This window comes from Fukomys damarensis, unplaced genomic scaffold (assembly GCF_012274545.1).
Source record: "Fukomys damarensis isolate Sample0158 unplaced genomic scaffold, DMR_v1.0_HiC HiC_scaffold_36, whole genome shotgun sequence".
NCBI lineage: Eukaryota > Metazoa > Chordata > Mammalia > Rodentia > Bathyergidae > Fukomys > Fukomys damarensis.
In genome coordinates, this window is record NW_022900948.1 from 26,352,304 (window position 1) to 26,373,917 (window position 21,614).

The following is a 21,614-nucleotide window of genomic DNA, read 5'->3' on the forward strand; positions in this document are numbered from 1 at the left end:
AAAGAATAAAAACACTGTCTCACTAAACTGCCACTTGAAAAATGGATTTCTACACATTTTTTGCCTGTTTAGCCATACTATCTTAGTCTTAGAAAAATTACAAGTTTCTAGATCTCTGACCTCTTAAAAAGAAAGTCTTTCAAGCACAATGCCAAAGGTGAAAAAAGCAACTGGATAAGTGACCAACAAAATTCACTATTAGTTAAACTTTCCAAATACTTTTTAAAAGACATTGTGTTTTATAATGGGAAAGAAATAGCATCATCAAAGTTTTCAAACTTTTACAATTTAAAATTTTTTTTAAATCTTGGACTGAAAGACGGCAAGGATACATACTCTACCACCATGCAGCTCCACTCCATAGAAGTCGAGAGTCCGAGCTATGTTGATGTAGCATGATTCGGCTTCTGATTGCTTTAGCCCACTGTGGAAGAAAAGACAAGATGCAAAGCACACCTAATAAATAACACTAACACCAACATTTAAACATTAAAAAAATATATAGAGAGAATTTGACCACATTCCCCTAAGGTTACTAAAATGCTTTATGTTACTTCTCTTAAGCAATCTACCCCTAAATTTTAGTGTAACAGGTTTTTCTTCTTGTTCACTGAATTTGAAATCATCGAACCCCTTTGCTCTTTACTCAGCAATTGTTCCCACTTAGTGGGCTCTCAATCTTCAGTGGAGAAGACTGTCACCTTTCATGGCTCCTACCCCCGTCATTCCAAATCGCTCGATTAACAGGTAATCTTTAGGTCTTACTGCTTTTGTCTATTCTTTCTGCAGTGGCACAAACTTCAAACACCACTGGCCCTGTCCTATTTTAGGATACTGACTTCTGCCAGAGGAGTAATTCTGGGAGAGAGAGTTGGCAGTGCCTTCTTAGAGGATACATTGGTTGCTTGCCCTTTGTTTTTATGGCCTTCCCAAGAAGTGAGCAGTCCCCGGAGAGCTGGCCTCTGGGTTAGTGCGGCCCTCATCTGACACAAACTGAACAGCTGTCACAATAGTTTTGAGTCAGATGGGAAAGGGAAGAGAAGGCAGGAGCTGGGCACAGTTGTTGGAGATAAGGCTTGTCTGGGGCAGCTGCAGAAGACTGGTACTCCCTATGTGGAAAGAAAGCAGTTTTCACCAACTGAACCCAGGAGGTGCAGGGGTGCACACAGCCCTTTGGACTGCCTGTCCGGTTACCTGTTTCCTCAGCAACACCTTAAGGACTGGCTTGCTTTATTAAATGTGGTAAACTGCTAAAAAGTTTACCTGGTAGGGTCAATTTGTGGGGCAATCAGATTTCAAAGTAGGCCTTTCCTTCAGGAATTAACCAATTTCAATGACACCCTGAAAAGGAAAACAGCAGCCAGCTCTCTCAGTTCTACTGAATTTTACACTTCATAGAAAAGCTAGTTATGCCAAATTAGCCCGCCACCACCACAGCTCAAAGGTTCAAAAGCCACCCCGACATCGTGAAAGAGGATCATGAGCAAAAGGAAGGAGAAGCCACATCAAACACAGGGGGCTGCGATGTCTGAAAATATGTGACTTGTGCTTCCAAAGCAGGTCACCTAAGACCCCTCACCTGTGCTGCTCATGGAGAGACTCCACCTTGGTCAAGAAGTCATCATTCTGATCTGGTATGAACCGGCTATCCGCAAGATAGCCTGGATGATGTACGGAAGAATTAAAGTCTCCACAATGAGCTGTTCAGACAGAAAGAGGGGAATATTGTAATGAGTTTTGCCTTTATTTGTTTTTAACATGGTTGGCGTTTACACGCGCCTACTGCACTGCAAGGAAAATATTAATTGGAAACACTCTTCACACATGTTCTGCCACCACAGGACTGCAGCTTCTCATCTGAACCTTCACTGAGAACTAAACACTACTGCATATGAACCACTCCCTGAGGACACCCAGCAGACATGGAGACAGTGCTGGAACCCAGGTTCCATACCTCTGGAGAAAACATACCAGGAAAAATGCCAGGCACTGTGTAGGCTCCTTCGCACACCAAGTTACTACAGCACCACACCAACTGCCTCTACAAACAATGGGTAGGGAGCTGGGTGTTGTGGTGTAGGCCTGTAATCCCAGCACCCTGGGAGGCTGAGGCAGGAGGATTTGTAGTTTAAGACCAGGAAGGGCAATTCAGCAAGATCCTTTCTTAAAATAAAATAAAGAAGAGGTAAGGGTATAGCTCAGTGGTAAAGTGCTTGTCTACCATGTGTGAGGTCCTGGATTAAGTCACAAGCACTGGAAAAAAAAGAAAATAGGGAGTAGAAAGGAGGTCATGCCAATCTGAACCACTCCCTGGGATTCAGGGAAGTGTACAAGAAAGGGAACTATCATGTGATCAGAGGTCCAAAGATAGGAGAGATGCTAGGATTGTCAGGGGAATCATGTGGGGGACCTGCAGATAAATGAAGAAGAGAAACATGAGAGGATTTCTAACTAATTCCAGGACCAAGCAGTACTTCTTCTTTGATCCCCTTGAGTGCCTGCTGTCTGTGGACATAAATTGTTGCTGTCTGTGACATGACAGGTATTCTTGAGAGTTGTGCAGTGCCCAACCTGCACAGGTATACACAAGTGCCCCAAGAACTCAAACAATTCGTGTTTAGACTACTGAGGGGACTGGGGAAAGGACCCTGGGCAGGACCAGGGGAATATCATCTTCCCTTCTCCAAGACACAGTTCTTCTATTGGTATAAGAATAGGAGTGAGAGGGTCTTGATCTTGGAGGGGTTCTTTCCTGTGGGGTAGAGGATTGAACCCTGGGCTTCCTGCATGCGAGGTAAGCCTCCTTCCAACTGGCCTGCATGTGCTTCCCTCCCTTGTGCTCTGGTGGGCAGCTGATCTCATATTCTATTTCCTTGACCAATAAAAATAGATTTTCGGTTTTTAAAAAAATTTTTTAACTTTGATCTTTCCAAGAGTTTTATTCAGTTTCTTTCTGTGGCTGGCTGCAATGCCAGGAGGCTTTTGAGGACACTCACGATAATAATTTCAGAGCACCAATTTAACAGATTTCCAACTCTGTTACCAGGACGAGTGAGGGGAAAGCCATTGATGCTCATGGCCAATCCCAGAAGGAAAGGAGATGCGCCCGCCACGTGGCTGCTTAGGTGAATTTCCTCACAAAGCCATGTCTGTCCACATCTACTCAGCCTTGTTCCCCTTGCCTGCCCTCACACTGCTTGTCTCTCAAATCCACACCACCACAGAGGGATCTGTTTCCTCCTCAACCTGTCTCTTGGGGGCTGAGAGTGGGTCACATTCATGGCACCCAGTAGGGGCTCAGGGACACAGATCCTCGGAACTTTCAGAGATGCTGATGGCAAAGCTCAGGTGTGGAAGGGGAAAGAGCAGGAAGCCCAATGATCTATGCAGACTCTGTCAAGGTTAGGCCGCATTCTGGAAGTGCAAGTACGGCAGATAAGTTTGTGTGTGATTCAGTATACAACAGTATGCTTATGGGGAAACACTGCGATGCCTTGACACACAGTACCCAAAAAGGAAAGAATCAGAATCACTGTTTAAACTCCTTATGTTAAAAGGGAAGAAATAGGCCCTAAGGAGTAGGGACTTACCCTTACCCCAGGGCCACTTTTTTATGTAGGGTCAAAACCAGAGCCCACAGGATCCTAGCCCTGTCAGTGCCCTACCACTCTGCCACCCTGTATGCCAGGCTGTGAGCTGCTGCTGGCCATTTGCTGATGTCCCCAAAGGCTAATCAAAGGCTGCGAATGACTTTCTTGAGCCAAAAGGCTGTTGGTTTGTTAGCTCATGAAGACCCTGCTGGATCCTAACTTGGTAATCCATCCTATTAGCAGTTCCAACCCTGCTGCCATTGCACAAACATGAACTTCAAGCTTTTCTCTTTAGCAAAGTAAAGTTTTGAACTTAACAGATAGCCAACAAACCTCTCTGCTCGGTGATTTTCCCTTGACATCTTAAGCAGCTATTCTGTGCAAAGCTCTCCTTGCCAACCACTAGGGGGAAACAAAGTTAAACCGCACAAATATTTGTAAAACACTGGATGGTTTGCACATTTATTTTAAGATACCATTCTACTTGATGCCTAAGATAAGCCAACAACAAGCAATGTTTTTATCTACATTAAAGAAGAAAACTGAGAAAAAATGGACCTGCCACTGCTGCTCAGCTGCTAACTGGAAATTTAACCTTGGACCACAGTCACTCTTCTCGTCTGCTTGCTAACTATTATGCAGCAAATTCCCCAGTTATACATTTCTTATTGCTGGGAAGCAATACAGGCAAATGTTAATTACAGCAGAAAAAAATAAGTACTCAGGTGGAAAGTCCCTTGAATTTTAAGTTTTATGATTTCTTTTGGCTGACTGATAATATGTTATGCAACAAAGTGAGAGTCTGCCCAGGTTTACAAAGTGTGGCATTGTAAGCTATCAAACGGTTCTTCTGGGGAATCCTTTATCTTCCCTTCTTCCAAATCCAACTTGATCTCAGAGGCTCTTATTGGTGGTCATTCCTAGTATGCTTTTCTAGACTCTCCTCAAACAGCATGGGGTGCAGCCTCTGTGCTTATATTATGGGGCCTTTGTCTGTCCCACTACCAAGGTGTAGAGCCCTTGGGGAGAATATCAAGCTTTCTCCATCCTGAGGTTGGTGCAGAGCCTCCATGTGACACTGGTTCAGAGAACATTACAGAATTCACACACATTCCCCAAAACCTTATTCTTTTTGTCTCATAAACCTTTGACAAGCCATGGGCAATCTTTCGCCATCACGTCTTTTTGGCTACTTTACCTAAAGATTATATATTTTTTTATGTAATGAGAAAATGTGCTTTTGGTTAGCAGATCCCTGTAGGATTCAAGTATTAAACATCCATCTCAGGAAAACGGAGCAAAGCTTATCAGATAAAATATCCAAATTAGGTGTGGGCATAGAGCTCAGTGGTGCTGCTGCCTGCCTCACAAGCAAAAGGACCTGAGTTCGACCCCCGGTACCAAAAGAAAAAAAAAATCCAAATTAGTTTTTGATCCAGGAATTTTGTATCCGAGAATTAATCTTATAGAACATATGCATCGAAGTACGCAAATGTATACATTTATTTACTGACAGTGGGGGACTATAAAAAGCTTGTACTTGAAACAGCTTGATAAACCAGGATTATACCAATATATTGATAATGCTAATATTTCCATTGACGCTAGTTTGCATTTTAGGTGCTAATAACTGTCTTAGCCATTTTAGCAGTCTTTTGCAGAGATCTGACTATAGGAACTTGGACGGACTGTTTTAAATACGCTTCCTAAACAGTTTATTATTCACAATATGACATTTTCTAGACACCTCCCTTAGGGTACACATGAAAATGCACTAAGAGCTAACACTTGCCACGCACCAAGCGCCATTCTAAGAGTTTCACAGACAGTCATTTGTTTTACCGTCACACAACTCTGTGGCGCACACACTGTTATATCCCCCCTTGACAGAGAGGTGAGCAAACTGAGCGCTCAGGGCCGTGCAGGTGTAAGTGGAAGAGCCAAGACCCAGGAGACACGGCTTCAATGCATGCTCACGCGGACTCCGAGACGGAAGGTCCAACAATCAAGAATTTTTAGTAGCATGTTATTTTTGCATCTGGTTATGGTCAGGGTATTACTTAATTTAAATCAAGTGGCTGTGTCGCAAGCTGTCATAATTCACTGCTGCCACCTTTTTACAGTGAGAAACTTGGGCTTCAAAGAAGTAATACTACATAAGTGGCCAATGGAAAAGGCCATTTAAACAGAGTGAGACTGTCTTCTTTCTACAGTTTCTGCCTCTGAAACCCAAAGCTTTAGCTATGAACACCCCACGTGCTCTGTGATCTGGAAGAGCTCAGTCTCCAGCTGATCCACCAGGCAGAGGTCTAGAGGTCCACAAAGCACAGGCTGACTGGTGACTATGCCATTTTCCACATGGATGCAACACGGCCAGGTCTGTTCCAGGTGTACGATAGGGAGATGAGAACCTTCAAACCTGGGAATCTGAGTTTCTCACCGGGGAGGAGAAAGTGCAGGTGAGATGATGGGGTAACACGGGTCCTGTCTACTCAGGCTCACTGTGTAGTCATGCACGCATTCCTGACAACCTCTTTGTCCCACTTCCTGGATCCACACAGGTGGTGGGCAGGTAAGCTGAAGGTCCAGCTACCTGGCTCTTTTCTCTTGTTTCTGTTCCTTGCTGCCAGAGGACGAAGCAGCCTTGGAGTCACCTTAGTACACCCCCTGATACCCTTTTTTTCTATTTTGCTTCCTTTGAGATGAGAAGAGGGCAAGTACTTCCACCCCCAACACCTGTTCTTTTTGTCCTGAACTGCCTACCGAGCACTCAATTGAAGGGGCTAACAGGCCAGGATGGGGTTGGGCGTATGGGAAGGTACAGGGGGTTTCTTAAGCTTTGAGCTGTGACACAGTTACACAGTGTTGATAAATTAGCATCGCACAGCTAACTATGAAACGATATTCCATTTGTCTTCCATCTGACATGCATTCTTTTTGTTTTAATTACTAGTAACAATATACCCTTTTTACTGTACACAACCAGCATCTACCACAGAACCTGCATGGAATATATAACTAACTGGACAGGTAAACTTCAAATCTAGTTCAAACCACCCTTAATGAAAAATTCCATCTAGACTTTCTATCCAACGTGGTAGCCATTAGCCACATGTAGCCATTCCAAATGGAAATGTGGTATAAGTGTAAAATCCAGACTGACTTTCAAAGTCTTAGTATGAAAAAAAATGTTAAATATTTCATTAATATTTTTACATTGATTATATATTCAAATAGTATTTTAAATACACTGGGCTAAACAAATCATTAAAAATTAATCTAAGCTATTTCATTTTACCTTCTGTAATGTGGGTACTAGAAAACAGAATTACATATGCAGCTCTCACAATACATTTCTATTGGATAATGCTGTTAATAGACCAGCATATAATCCATTAGCTATAGTGAAATTCTAAAAATAAATTCATATGATCTCAGGAGTGTTTTAGCAGGCATTAAGCAACAGGAGTCACTTCCAGCAAATGCTTTAACTTAGCTGTGTCTCAGTTTCCATGTTTATAAGAGGTGACCAATATAAATATTGTCCCAGGAGGGTTTGTATGGAGATCAAATCCAAATACCTGGGCAAAGGCTCTGGAAAATGCCATGTGTGATAGTTGCCTACTGTTCTGTGGATTCCCTTAGGAGAGAAAGCCACAGCAGAGCTCATCCAGTCCTGTCCTCTGAGCTACTTTCCTTAACCCAATATCCTCAAGCTGGCAGAGTAAATCAGGGCAAAAGTGGGGCTATCTGGGCAGCCAGAGATATGCTACCCACACAAGATTCCTGGAAAAAGAGGGAGTTGGTCAGTAGAAAAGCAAGTGGCTTTCTCAATACATTAGTCAGAATGATCTGTTCACCCATGAAAATACTCCCTTTGTGACTTACATTGTACTGCATAGGAAGCCAGAACCACAGCTGAATTCAGAGGGCAGGTTAACCTGTCATGAGAAACACATTAGCAAAGTCACAAGAACCAGTAAGAGCCTGAGAATCTACAGATCATAGGTAACACAAGTCTTTCTTTTCTTCGCAGCCATCAAGGAACAACATGAATTGTAAGAAAAACTACTCTATCATACAAACCAATCTCATATAATGAAGCAAATGTAACACACTAAGGATCTTAAAAAATAACTTTTTCATATTTAAAATAATATACATCCCAAATATCATGAAGCTAAGGGTCTAATATTAGCCAGTATTTGACTGGTCAAGAAAGGTAAGGCCCCTATATCTGAAACAAAGTAAACCAGATTCTTACATCAATGGGCAGTATTCTAATCCTTCTAGTAAAGACTTGAGACTGTGCAGGTTTCTCTAACTACATTCCTGAGTCCTAGGGACTTTGTAACTCTCAATTACCCTCTTTGTGGAATAGTGACATCCTCTTAAAAGAGAAAAGTAAGAAAGTATATTGAATTTTAACACTCACAATTCCTTAATTCAACTGACTGTAACTACTTAAGATTCTTACTTACATGTATTTACCCTCCTGAAGAGCTGCAGGGTTCACCCATCTGTCTGCCTCTCTCACTCTTCTATCATTTACCATAAATCCAAAGAGTTGGGGCAGATTTTCTAATTTCCTCCTAAACACCCCATTTCTGCCAATGACTCCACCTGTCCTAAGTCAGATTTCAAATCCTCTGAATGCTCTTTTCTCCCTGGACTTTCTGTTCTTCCCAGGAGCTCTGCCAGCAGAGTAGGAACAAGGATCCCTGTTGGGTAGAATGGGCTAGGAAAAGGAGGACATGCTTAACATTAACACTGGGAGATAAGGAGATTTTAAAAGTACTTTCCCAGAATCCAGTTTGAAAGTGGGGAAAAAAAATGCAGCTTCCATGGCAGCCCATGGAGTTCCCAAGATGTGACTTGTCTCTTCTCTAACTCATCTGGTTGGCCCTCCAGAGTTCCCCTTCCTGTCCACTGCACTGTTTGCTGATCCTAAAGCTATGTACGAAGTCAACATCCCTTTAGGCGTCCTATTTTCCCTCATGTAACTGTATTCCTGCTGGAACCTGTGAATGTTTCTCTAGGTCTACAGATCATTTATCATTCCCCTGGAGATCTCACAGGAAAACAGGCAGAAACGTGATGAATATCAGCCATTTGCTCTTCTACCAAGATGGCCTCAACATCTAGCCAGTGTCCCTGCTAGAGGGAGAGCGGGTGACAGAGAGACCTGGAGGACACCTTAGAAAGAGGCTAAAGAGGCTCAGTCAGAATGGAAAGAACAATCCTACAAATTCAAAACAAAAAACATTTCCAAAGAATGATGTTCAAAGTACATACTACAGAACACCAGAAGCCTGCTTTCTCCTCTCCATTTTCCACACACGCCTAGAGAGTTCTTCCTCTCTAGGCTTCAGGGTTCCCATGAGCTGAGTGAAGAGTTGGGCCTGGATCACTCCTCTGGGCAAGGAGGACACCAGTGATGGTTTCAACAAGCCAGGGGACTCGACATCCTAGAGAAATGCCATATTCCAACAAGCCGGTCCAAACATCCCTGGCCACAAATGGCCTTATACAGACCTGGAAAACATTTGGTAGCAAAGATCCTCTCCTCAAGAGAGGTGGTCAGGGCCATCTGCAGACCTGACAAGGAATGCAAGAAATCTAAAGTCCTCAAAACACTTCCACTGATTCACACAGATAACCAATTTCTCTACTTGGAGAGTGAGATTAAAAGTGAAAGCTCCTGAGCTCTTTCCTGCCTTACTAGACCAGCACAGCTTAGTACCTTGCTATCAACAGTTATTTGCAAAACATTTGCAGAAAAAATAAAAGTGTGTAGAAGAGAGGGACAGAACAAGTTTCTATGGCTGTATAGGGCAGCTAAGACCCAGGAGAGCAGTGGGGAATTTCAACCTGGAGTTATCTAAAAATGTAAGAAGGCTGCCTCATCCTCATTTCTGATCACTCTCATCTCTGGAGATGATCAAGAATAGGCTCAAAGGCTGAATGTGAACAGTGGACGCTATAGTTGCCATATGATTTCAGCAGCTCCTTTTGCAGGTATGTGCTGGAAAAGCCTTTGTGGATTACTGCGATAAGCCAGAATTGGGGTTGGTAGGAAAGTAAGGAGTAGGATCTCCCTGGGTAGAGAAAAGATAATTCTCACACAGAGGAAGGATGAGCCACATTATGAGGAGTTTACCATTCTAGGATTGCTAATAGTCAAGAGGCCTGGCAATCCTTTCTTCATAAGGAGGCTCTTGTTTCTTCTTGCTCATGCTCTTTCCTTAAATCTCCCTTTCTATATCCCCAGATCCCAGCCTGCATGTCTGCATCACTTCCTCCATCATCACTGTTTCTTCCTTCCCACCTGGATCAAAACCCTGGCCTTCCTTTGTGTACACTGACATAATTTCTGTAGATGTGGTCTTGCTATATCTCTCTGGCTTTTAAAAATTTCAACTAGTCTGCTCTACTCTCCCTCATGGATGTAAAATGGGCCTGCATTTTTCATGAAAAGCCCTTTCTGCCTTCTCCAAGCCACAGAAATGTGGTTACCAGCAGTTTCTGTGTGTGTGCTGCATGCACCCACATGCACACGATGGGGTGGTGTATCTTCTCACTGCTCAGGGAAATCCAACTCCTCACTTCTCTAACATCTCCAATGCTGGTCCCTACCAGCAACCCAGAGAGACTTTTCCACCCCATGATAGCCAAAGCAGCTCCTAAAATCCTACACTGATCATGGTCTCCAGTGCCCACACTGGGCCTAAATGCTTCTGGCTTCCTGCCTCATTTCCCAACTAGACTGTCAGCTCCTTCATGGTCTGTAGCACACTAGTGGTCTCTGATGACCCTCTTCAACAGAACTATTCTAACAGGAGGAAAGAGGGGAAATGAAATGTCGTCGTTTCCAGTCTGCCTGTTGCAGTTTCTTTCATGAATCAAGAAAATATTAAGGATTTGGAGGAGGCTCCAGGACCACAGGCTTGGACTTTTACCTCCTTTTCCGTGATATCACTGGATGCTTTTCAACCACTGAGAAGGTGTGGACATGGAAGAAGTGCTGAATCACAGGCAGATGCGCCTGTTTTTGAGGAAGAACCTTCCCAGAGAAAATCTCTCACTGACAGGAACTGGAGGACTCAGAAGGCCTGAGTTAGGACGAGTAAACCTTGCTGAAGGAAGCCAATTGTACATTCTGGATCTCTCCCTTTCACATTTCACAGGTCCTTACCAGAAAGATAGTTTATCAATCCTCAGCTTCTGTAAACCAAGACTGAGTTGAAAGCAGATGTTCAAAGCCTAATGTCTTTTTTCAACATCCAGTCTTTGTTTAGATTTAATATTGTTTCCAGAAATACATGCTCACTAGATTAAAACCAGGAATGTGGCCAGTCTGACAGGAAAAGAAAAATGCAAATTTCTCATTACCTTCCTTCACAGATATCCATCTTCAGTTGTAAGAAATACAAGTGCCTATGAAACAATTGTTTTCATTAATTCATATGCAACTAAAATAAGCAAAAAACACATTTTTTTGAAGAGTGAAGGACAAGACTGGTACGTCTGAGAAACAAAATACATAAAAATATAACTTCACATATTTTAAATGGTATCAGACAGTACAGTGTACGTTCAGGGCTGCCCCATCCACAATGACTACTCACGTTGGTACCCTAAGTCTCCACGGGTAGGGGCAGTTTTCAACCAGTGCTGGCTGAGCAGGAGTGGACTAGTGGAAGCAGCCTGCCTACAATCACTGATGCCACTGGTACTGGTGCCAGGGGGTACCCCTGTCCCCAGCTTGGGTCTTCCTAACCGGGCACCAGGGCCCACAGGCACTCCACACAAGCAGCCCCCACACACTGCCAGGCCACTGTTCTGAACATTATGCCAGCATTTGCACACCCACGTTCCCTCTGCAGGAAGCTGCTAAGAGGAGGAAGGAGGCCTGTGAAGATACCTCCTTGGCTGGGGTACAAAAACCCAGCTGGGTTTTTTCCTGTGTCCCAGGAACTGTGGGTGCTGAAACAAAAGCATAAACATCAGTACACCAGCCAGGACCTCCAAGACGCATCGTGCACTGATCTATGAGTGACCAGCCGGTGCAAATTCAAAATCCCAGAGCTGTTTTTTGAGCCAGTCATCACAGGTCCTCAGGCTGTAGGGCTGCACCACTGTCCTGGGACAGATGGGTAAAAAGGAGGCCATCGACAGCTCTGAGCAGACTACGAACTGTCTGGAGACATTTATATTTAGGGATGTACCACACATATGACACGTGGCTGCTAGCTCCCACTCTTTTTTAAAACCCAGATTCAAAAGGACTAGACATTCCACAGACTTGTCAGGAGGACAAAAGGGAAACCTCCTGAAATCTAATACAGACATGGTAAAAGTACACAAGGGCAGGAGAGAGGTCATTTTGGCAATTTCAACCAATCACTGTCATATCTCCTCAGTTTGACAAAGGTTAAGGGGCTGGCTTTTTGAGATGTGAATGCTTTAAACAGTATTCCAATATCATATATGCAGTTCTGAGCCATGTACATGGTACTTTGTAGTTTCCCCTGGTTTTAGCTTCCTAATGACACTCAGGTAAGTATAAGCATCTCTTTCTCTCTCTTTTTTAAACAGCTGAGCAAATCAATGCTCAGGATATGTGGGGCCAGCATGTTTTATTTTAACTAAGACACCCTTGAGAAAAATCCCAGTATACTACAACTTACTATACATTTATTGACTAAAAGACTTAGTATATACATCATATAATTATAATTAACAACTATATTGAGAGATGATATTGCCTATGTGTGTTGATTCATGCCCATTTGGTTTTGGAATCTCTTTTCTACCTAGGAGAACATAATCTGTCCTTTCTAGCTTGTTTCTATGTTTATCCAAGCTGACATTCAACTAGAATTAAGTGTTCTCTCCTGCTACAATGCTACTGAGAGAAAAAAAGGGAGAGAGTTACAGAAAATCCACTGGTAAACCTTGGCTTTCACTGAAGAGCCCAACTAATCAGTGTATTTTCCTAGGGATATAAATGAGAACCAGAACCTGGAGATTACCATTCACCAAATGTTACCTTGTCATGCACTGAGCAAAGATTCTGAGTCACCCCCAGGAAACCACATGTAAGGAAATCAGAATTGTGGAATGTAACTTGAATGTAGGAGACTATGTAGGTATCTTGAAGGAGCTTAAATTTTAATTAGAGACTGCCAGTGAATGAAATTCTGCTTAGAATGATTTAAATTTATCAGAAACACCAGTTGTGGAGACTCATAATAAAAAGAAAATTTAACAACTGGGATAAAGAGAAGTTATTTACAAGACAAACTTGGAAGACCTAACTACAGAAAAGTAATCACCCTTCTTACAGCATACCCCACCCATGACCTTAACTTTAGGAAAGGAGGAATGAACAACTCTTTGCCTAGATCCTTTTAAAACCAACAAACACTATCTGTATACTCCTCTAACTCTCGGGAACCAAATATCCTTAAAAAGAAAATTCACTTTCAGATAGGCTGCAAAGTGGGAGCCTAATAAATAAGATACCATGTGCCAGGAATATAGGAAAAAAATCCCTCATATAAGTTTTTAAAAAAAGATGTGAGAAAACAAAGCTGCAATCACAGTCTATAATATCAACACTCTGGGTGGCTGAGGCAGAAGGATTACAAATTCAAACTTAGTTTGGGCAACTTAGAGAGACTTTATCTAAAAAATGAAAACAAAACAAACAAACAAAGGGTGGGGAATGTAGTTTAAAACAAAGGTCCTGGGTGTAATTCATGTACTGGAACACGACATCCTCTCCATAAAACATGTGAGAATTAATGGTGGACTACTGCCCAAGCACAAGAAAAAAATCTAGTCATCCTAGTTGCCTACCAGCCAAACAAAAGCTATGTGAGTGGTTGTTCCGTGGCTCTTCCTGCATTAAGAGAAATCTGGAGTCCATATCCTAGGAGGCAAAAGCTATATTCTACTCTACAATGGGGACACTGCCCATCCTAACAAGCGAACAGGTGTTAGCTCTGAGCCAGTTAATTTTAATAAAGTCACAGACTGGGCATGGTGGTACAGGCCTGTAATCCCAGCACTCTGGGAGGCTGTGGTAGGAGGATCACAGGTTCAAGGCTACTTTAGACAACTTAGAGACCCTCTCTCAAAACTTTTAAAAAATGTTTTAAAGGCTGGGGATATAACTCAGTGTGAAGACCCTGGGTTCATCCTCAGTACTGCAAAAAAAAAAAAAAATATTTTAGATACGCTAACATTTGGTTTTTTAAATAGGGTTAATTTTGTTTATCAAATACACTGTTTGTTTATTTATTTTGGTACCAGGGATCAAACTCAGGACCTTGTGCTTGTGAGGCAAACACAGTACCACTGAGCTAAATCCCTGGCCCAGACTTTATTTTTTAAGAGTAATTTTAGGTTCGTGGCAAAATTGAATGGAAGATACAGATAGTCCTTTGCCCCACATACACACAGTCTCCTCTACTGTCAACACTGCGCCAGACTGGTGCACTTAGTTGTACCATTCAGTCAACCTACAGTGACATCATTTTCACCCAAAGCCCCCAGTTTACATAATGATTCATTCTGGTAGTCTTAGGTAAGAATGAATATTTATTACTCATCTTGAAGTAAAAGCTGCCTCTCTAGTCCCACCCACTACCCATAATGTTATGACCCAGTACATCTAATTTCTCTTTTTCTAAGATAGCAGCTTCATTTCTCCTACATTTCCTTAGATGTCCCTTAAATGACAGGAAAGCTCAGAAGCAAGATTCCGCCAGCTCCCACTGGACAGGAGTGAGCATCTTTCCTTCTCAGGAAGGAAGGAGACAGCCGACAGTCATAAGGGGCACTGGAAGGGGACTGCGGGGTGAGCCTGACCTGGCATCTCCTCCTCTGGGTTTCGTCACTGGTGAACTCTCACATGCCCAGTGGGTGCATGAACCTGGGGCTCCACGCTTCCAGCAGGGAGACCATGTGACGGACAGTCACCAGTTTAGGCAGTACGGCCCACACATGTGGCTGGAACCTATCAACTGGTAGTAAAATCTATTTAGTGAGTCACAACTGGCCATCTTTAAAAAAAAGGAAACAAAAAACTCAAGTGTTCTTGGTGTTTCCTATAGTTTTATAAAACGTCTTCAGAAATATACACACAAATATGTGTGTGCACTACATTATGATACAAAAATATATAAACACATATTTGATTGTGGGGCTGTGTTTTTTTTAACTCTCTGGCTAGAACCCCCCCCATACATATGAAAATACATTTGTACACACATAATCACAAACATACATAATGAACACACACAGAATTCTTTGTGTAATGTTTGTGGAGATGGGAGTATGCCGTCTAGGCTAGTGTTGATCCTCCTACCTTATCTCTCTACCTCTCCAGCAGATGGGACCACAGACATACCTGGCCTCACCTGATTCTTCATCTCATTACAAAGTATCCCTCACGCAGAATCTGTTGCCTAGTATTGGTCTGAGGAAGCCTTGGTAGGGTTATTTAAAACACATTCTCATAAAATTTGGCACCAACTCTGTATTCATCAGCTTATGAAATGACCTGCTGGGTTGAGCATTTCTACACTGTTCCCAGTCTACCAAGGTAAAGAATTGTGGAGGAAAAAACGAGAGCAGTGTGTACTTCCTGGTGGTAACCCGATGAGTCACACGGACCTTGTTTACATTGGCTTAAAATGTAACATAATGGTAAACACAGCCCAATCCTTAATGTCTGAGATGGTGGAGGAAGAGGTGCACAAAGAAGGCAAAAAAAAAAAAAAAAATACAGTGATAGGCTAATATCCGGCTTTTAAACATACTAACAAGTTAAAGGAAAAACAAGATAGCACTTCATGTCTGAATTCATGCTGCCTCTCTGGTGATGGTCATATGGCCACAATAAGCGTAGAACAGAATTCCACAATTCTGAACATCCATTGCTTTTTTGTGGTAAAATAGGTTCCCTCCTAAGAATAATAAATGGATGGATAATAAAGACAGAAAAGGTTGTTGGCACAGTCTGAGTTCCAGCTGCAATAGCTTTCCTGTACCACCCACTCCCATTCTAAGCACTGTGGTCCCCACCCAGAAAACCCACTTGCTGAGACCAACCTGAGCCGGCACAGCCTCTGAGCCCTGCAGGGTAAACAGCTCCTACCAGGCCCTCCTTCCCTTATCTGGTTCACGTTATTTCCTGCACCTGCTGATTTACCAGCAGATAAACTGGGTCCAGCTTGTTCTCTGTCCTAGCTCCTGCAAACGGGGGATCTGATAAGAAGTCCTGACTACTGCTGGTCTTGTCATCCTCAAGGGCCATCCAGGCCTGCAAGGGTACTGCGCTATGTGACGTATGGATGGCCTGCTCTCCAAATATGCTTTCTAAATTCAGCCTGCATTACTGGACGATAATTTTTTCATCCTTTGAGCACATTGCTCATCAACACGGAGGTGAAGCGAGAGAGGGGTGAGTGCCAGCATGCTGGAGACAAGTCTGGAGGTGAGAGAAGCAGGCCCAAGATTTAAAACTGATCCACCAACTAAAATTTCAATATATGTACTTGTATTCTTACTTGGCTCATGACTGTTGGTGCAGTCATACCCAAATGAAGTTATCTGGCATAGTTATAAAATGAAAAGTACATTTTTAGTGGTTACTTATTTTTATTTACTAAATAGAAAACTTTAAGAAAATGTTATTACCTGGTTTGTTCTTGCTGCAGTGTGTTGGGATCAGGTATAAAAAATCTTACTCGAAAATGCAGGGAACAGGGGAAACCTCCTACAACATTTTTCAAAGACAAATTAAGTTTTCTCTTTAAAAAGTCAATGTATGTAAGCTGTTACTCTCTTACAAGTGGTATATTTTCACTGAAGTGATGTATTTTTGTAGCTTTTCCCATTACAAAAGGGCTAATTTCAAATAAGGAGTACATAAATTAACTGTTTCAGAAATTTCCAAATCTGCAAAAAATATTCACGCAGTATCAGCATAGACTACCCTATCATCTTCCTCTCATTACACATTTAACATAGGGCTGTGCTTATCTGTAGTAGAAATTTTCTAAGTCTTTAAATCAGCATATTACACAAAAGTCCCAGATAAATAAGGCTTATATTAAAATAACAATTTATACTTTTCAAACACTTTCATGCACATTCTATAATTTAAACAACACCATGCCTATGCTAAGCTGCTGTCCCAGATCTTGTTTTACAAATGCGGCAACAACAGGCTTAGAGATGTAAGTGACTTGCCGCAGGTCACAGCTAGAGGCAAGGCCAGAATTAGAGCCCTGAGGATTCTGATTCTGCTGAGACATTTCAAAATTATTCTATATTGGAAAACATTTCAGGTTTTAAATGCAGAGCATATTAAATGATTACTATGTTACTGAATATCACACAATGAAAATATTCAAATATGGCTTTATGCATCAACACCAGGAGTCAATTCATTTGTGTGGATAAAATTCATCTGTTTCCTCTGATAGATATGGCAACAAAAAATCAGACTGTGTTGCTAAGATCCTGTGATCATTCTGCACCAGTCTCCTCTATGTGCTTAGCACTTTCTTACTTTTCTTCAGAACTCTGAAGCTCAAGTCCTTCTTGAGCCTGCTCCCCTCGCTGACCCTGCTGCTCTTCCTCTACTCTGGCTCATTCAAGGCTCTACCCACCCATCTCTTCAGTACCTTCCATTTTCACCTCTGGCTGCGGTTCACAGTGTCTCTAACGGTGGGTGTACATCTAATGCATCTGTACAATGCCTGAGTTCCCGCGGGGGGTGGTGTAACTCTGTCTGCAGGCTCACTACCTGCAACTCAGGCGATAGTAGAATCCCTCCATTCCCCTGGAAGCACCCCGCCCCCATCGTCTAACTTGTCAATTCTGTCTTGGGCATGGCCTCTTTGTCTTTCTCACCCACCTCTGGGCACTCACAGCATCCTATCTCATGCTCAGCACTGTCATAAACATTCTCCTCCTATTCCTCTTGTCTCTTTTCACACTTGGCTGATTGGGGCTGCATTTCTAGAGCTTGGTCTAGTGCCTTGCCAGTCTGAGATCTTAGAAATTCTTGCAGAAGAAATGAGTTAGAGACAGAATGAATAATAACACCTATCCATGCCGCGTGTGCGCTCATTCTTGTGCATTCACACTGGCAGGTGTTTATTTGTAAGAGGCTCTGTGACTCCCCGGGGTGCTCCTGAAAGACATAAGCCATGGGAGGATCAGAACTCTGAGGACTCAGCTCCAGGTGACTGCAGCACTGGGAGAAGAGCCATGGCTGCCTGTGTCAATGCCTTCCCACCTGGGGGTGGGGGTATAGGTGTGAGTGTGTGTGGGGTCATGTGCATGTACAAAGCCACCTACCTTTCATCCCTCTCCCATTCACTGGCCACCTCGTGTGTGTCAGGGGTCATGAGGGATGCAAGGGGGTATGTGGCAAGAGTCCCAATCTCAAGGGACCTGCAGCTCTGAGAGGAAGCTAAAGGTACGTAACTATGAGATGGGCCCAAGAGTGTTCAGCCCTGAAGCAGGCACTAATGAGTGACCGCAAAAGCAGAAGGACCAATGGCTTCAGTAGAACAGATGGGGTCTGAGCAGCCTTGAAGAATGACAAGAGTTAGATCTAGGGAAATGGGTGGGAAAGCAATCCCAGCAGAGGGAACAGAGGGAAGGCACAGAGGAGGCCTGGCAGACCGGCCAAGTTGGTTCATAAAAGGGACCAAGGTCAGGCATGGTGGAAAGCTAGACTGAGAACAGATCAAGGCAGAGGGTCAGTGAGATGTGGCTTAAGTAGTCCTGAGTTAACCAGTGCTCTGGGATCACTCGTGATGGATAAGCTGTGTTTTAGAAGGATCAATCTCATTTTTGTGACATGGTGCTCCTATGGCTCAACTTCCAGGGAGTGTTACTGTGATACTGTAAAGTAAGGGAGTTCTGTCTTTCCTATCCCGGCTCTCACACAGCTGAAAAAGATCATTCCTCTTCCTCTTCTTTCTAAAAAGAAACATGGGTTTCTCCGCTCTGAGCTGCCTGCTCTCACCTAGCCCCTTCTTGCCCACACTGGTGAGGATCATTGCGGGCTCATCTGGCAGCAGGTCTGCTGACTCAGAAGTGAGACAGGGAGAAATCATCTCACCCCTGTCTCCTGGGCCTCCAGAATCTAGGAAGCAGACAATACAGGCACCCTAATGATGGAAGGAAAGAAACAAGCTGCAAACACCTAATGTACAACCCAAATTAAAAGATCACACCAACCTTTCAACTGTTTCCTGATGGGTTTGCTTGATTCAAGCCATCTCTGTTGGGTGAGAAAATATAAGCTATAAAACCAAGCTGTGCGAGAATTCAGCACATTCTACAGGCTGGCACTTACAGGGGAGTCGGCTGAGTCTTCACCATGTTGCAAACCAAAATACTCCTTTTCGGTCACACCCAGGTGGGCATACGCCATATCCAGAAGTGACTGGCCAGTGTCTTGTTTCTAGGAAGAAAAAATAAATCAAGTGGGAATAATTTTAAAATAAATTAAAAATTAGTGTCTTTGTTAAGGCAAAAGAAAGTTTAAATATTCAGATTTTATGCACACACTCTTCCCAAAGCAGAAGAGTTCATAATGTCAAGTCACAAGGTTGTACCATACTTATGGCAAGGAGGGCCAAGACAACTACATCAGTATGATTTGAAATGATATGAGTTTGCACATGTGTGTTCTATTTATTTCATTTAAAAGTATGGCCTCAATATGCATCCATTTATGCTATCAAAATCTCTAGTTTCTCATTCTTTACGGCTGAGTAGTACTCCATTTAATAAAAAAAACACATCTTGGGGCCAGGAATGTAGCTCAGTGGTGCTGCCACCTGCCTCACAAGTGCAAGGACCCGAGTTCAATCCCTGGTGCCAATAAACAAACAAACAAACCACATCTTTATCCAGTCTCCAGTTGATAAGCAACTGAGCTGTTTCCAAGTTTTAGCAGTTACAAACTGTGCTGCTATAAACATGGGTGCACATATATCGCTGTGGTATAATCCTTGTAATTCTTTTGGAAAGATACCCAGCAGAGGGATAGCTGGGTCAAATGGAACCTCTAATCCTAATTCTCTGAGGTAACTCCATACTGATTTCCACAGTGGTTGCACCAGTCCACACTCCCACCAGCAGAAGAAGGTTTCCTTTTTCCCCACAGACCCACTGGCATTTGTTTTTGGGTGATTTGATAGCAGCCATTCTTTTTGGAGTGAAGTGGAATCTCAGCCACTGTTTTCATCTGCATCTCTCAAATGACTGGTGATGTTTAACATTTTTTTATATGTTTATTTGCTGTTTCTACTTCTATGTCTGAGAAATGTCTGTTAATTTTAGATGCGCAATTTTAGATTCGGTCTTTAAATTTGGGGGATCTGATTTTGTTAAAGTTTTTTATATATTCTAGACCTCTGTGTGTGTGTGTGTGTGTGTGTGTGTGTGTGTGTATTCTAGTAGACCTTTGTCTACTAAGAACAGCTGGTAAAATTATTTCCCCCATATTGTGGGCTGTCTCTTCACACTATTAGTGGTTTCTCTTGCAGTGCAGAAACTTTTTAATGAAATGAGATGCCAGTTGTTGGTTCTTTGTGCTAGTTCATGTGCAACTGAGGTTTTGGTCATGAAATCTTTTCCCACAGCAATAACTTCAAGAGTTCTACCTAACCTGTCTTCCAGCTGGTTTAGTATTTCTATTTCAATATTTAGATCTTTAATCCATTTCAATTTTAGTTTAGTGCATGGTGAGAGATACAGGTCTAGTTTTAATCTTTGGCAAGTTAAAACCCAATTTTTCCAGCACCATTTATTAAAGAGGCTGTCTTTCCTCCAGTGAGGGTGTTTAGCCCCTTTGTCAAAGATGAGGTGGCTGACTGTGTCTGGAGTTGTTTTTGCACCTTCTGATCTGTTCCACTAGTCCTCAGGTCTGTTTCTTTGCCACTACCATGGTGTTTTTATCATAGTAACTCTGTAGTATAGTTTCAAGTTGGGGACTGTGATACCTTCTACCTTGTCTTTGGTGTGAGAAACTGAAAGTGTAAATAGGGATCAAAATGTGTAATAGATAATTTGAAATAGGAAGACAAGGTCCAAAGGGGGAAGGGGAAGTGGGAGGCATAATGGAAAGGAATAAATATGAGAAAAGCAAAAAACAGCACCAAAGTTTTTATAAATAGGGAGGAGTGGAAGGGTTGACAAGAGGGCCTCGGAATGGGGAAAAAAATAAAAACCAAGACATATCATGTAAAAGTACAAATTCCCATTGATGGTGTCATCATATTGTATACCTAAAATGTACCAATAAACTTAATGAATAAAAAGAGATATGTGTTTAGACGAATGGCTTTCTAAGATTTCTTCCTTCCCTCTAGCAGAGGTTCTCAAGTAATGTCTAAATCAGAAACTCACGTGTTATAATTACAGTAAGCTCACCATGACCAAGCCACGGATTACCCACAGCAAACGCTAATCCCGGGTCAGTCTCTGCTGGCTTCTCAGGATGTGTGTGGCTCCGACTCCTGGAGGAATCCAGAAGTGTGCCTAGGGGAGGAAAACTCTCAACTCATAGCTAAAAATACTCAAATGCCGCTCAACATATCCTCAGAGTGATTTGGCCTGTGTCAGCACGCAGGGTTATCTGTCTTGCCGCTCTGTCACCTGAAGTGAGAAGCCGGTTGGGACATTCAGCACAGCTTCACTCCAGAGCAGGGCTGAAAGGCCTCGACTGCACAGTGTTTGTTGGGCATGTGTGGTGTACGCACAGACAGACCCACAGTAAGTGCCCTTTCCTGGCCTGGCCGTGGAAGCAACTGTAGCACAGAGTAACAAATGCCATCCAGTGCTTCAGAATCATCACGGCACAAGACACGTGAGGGACAACACAATTAACTGGTCAGCCCTATCTGGAGACCAAGGGAAGCAACCCCAGATCCTGATTTGGTTTTTGTTTTTTTGTGTTTTTTTTTTTTTTTTACCGGGAAT

The 21,614-nt window shown here is 42.8% G+C and overlaps 1 protein-coding gene across 7 annotated transcripts in view; it reads right to left on the bottom strand.

Moving 5' to 3' along the window:
• Window positions 1–21,614, bottom strand: part of Ptpn3 (protein tyrosine phosphatase non-receptor type 3) — a 110,147-nt gene that overhangs the window by 52,629 nt on the left and 35,904 nt on the right. For 6 of the 7 annotated variants that reach the window (XM_010639295.3, XM_010639293.3, XM_010639292.3 and 3 more), the window contains 7 exons: window positions 18,982–19,089; window positions 18,864–18,906; window positions 16,302–16,380; window positions 10,983–11,027; window positions 7,479–7,531; window positions 1,580–1,700; window positions 337–424 (listed from right to left, as the gene is read on the bottom strand). In XM_010639295.3, coding sequence (XP_010637597.1) covers window positions 337–424; window positions 1,580–1,700; window positions 7,479–7,531; window positions 10,983–11,027; window positions 16,302–16,380; window positions 18,864–18,906; window positions 18,982–19,089 — 537 coding nt within the window. Of the gene's footprint in view, window positions 1–336; window positions 425–1,579; window positions 1,701–7,478; window positions 7,532–10,982; window positions 11,028–16,301; window positions 16,381–18,863; window positions 18,907–18,981; window positions 19,090–21,614 lie in introns of those variants that run through there. The other variant, XM_010639298.3, reaches the window with a different exon arrangement.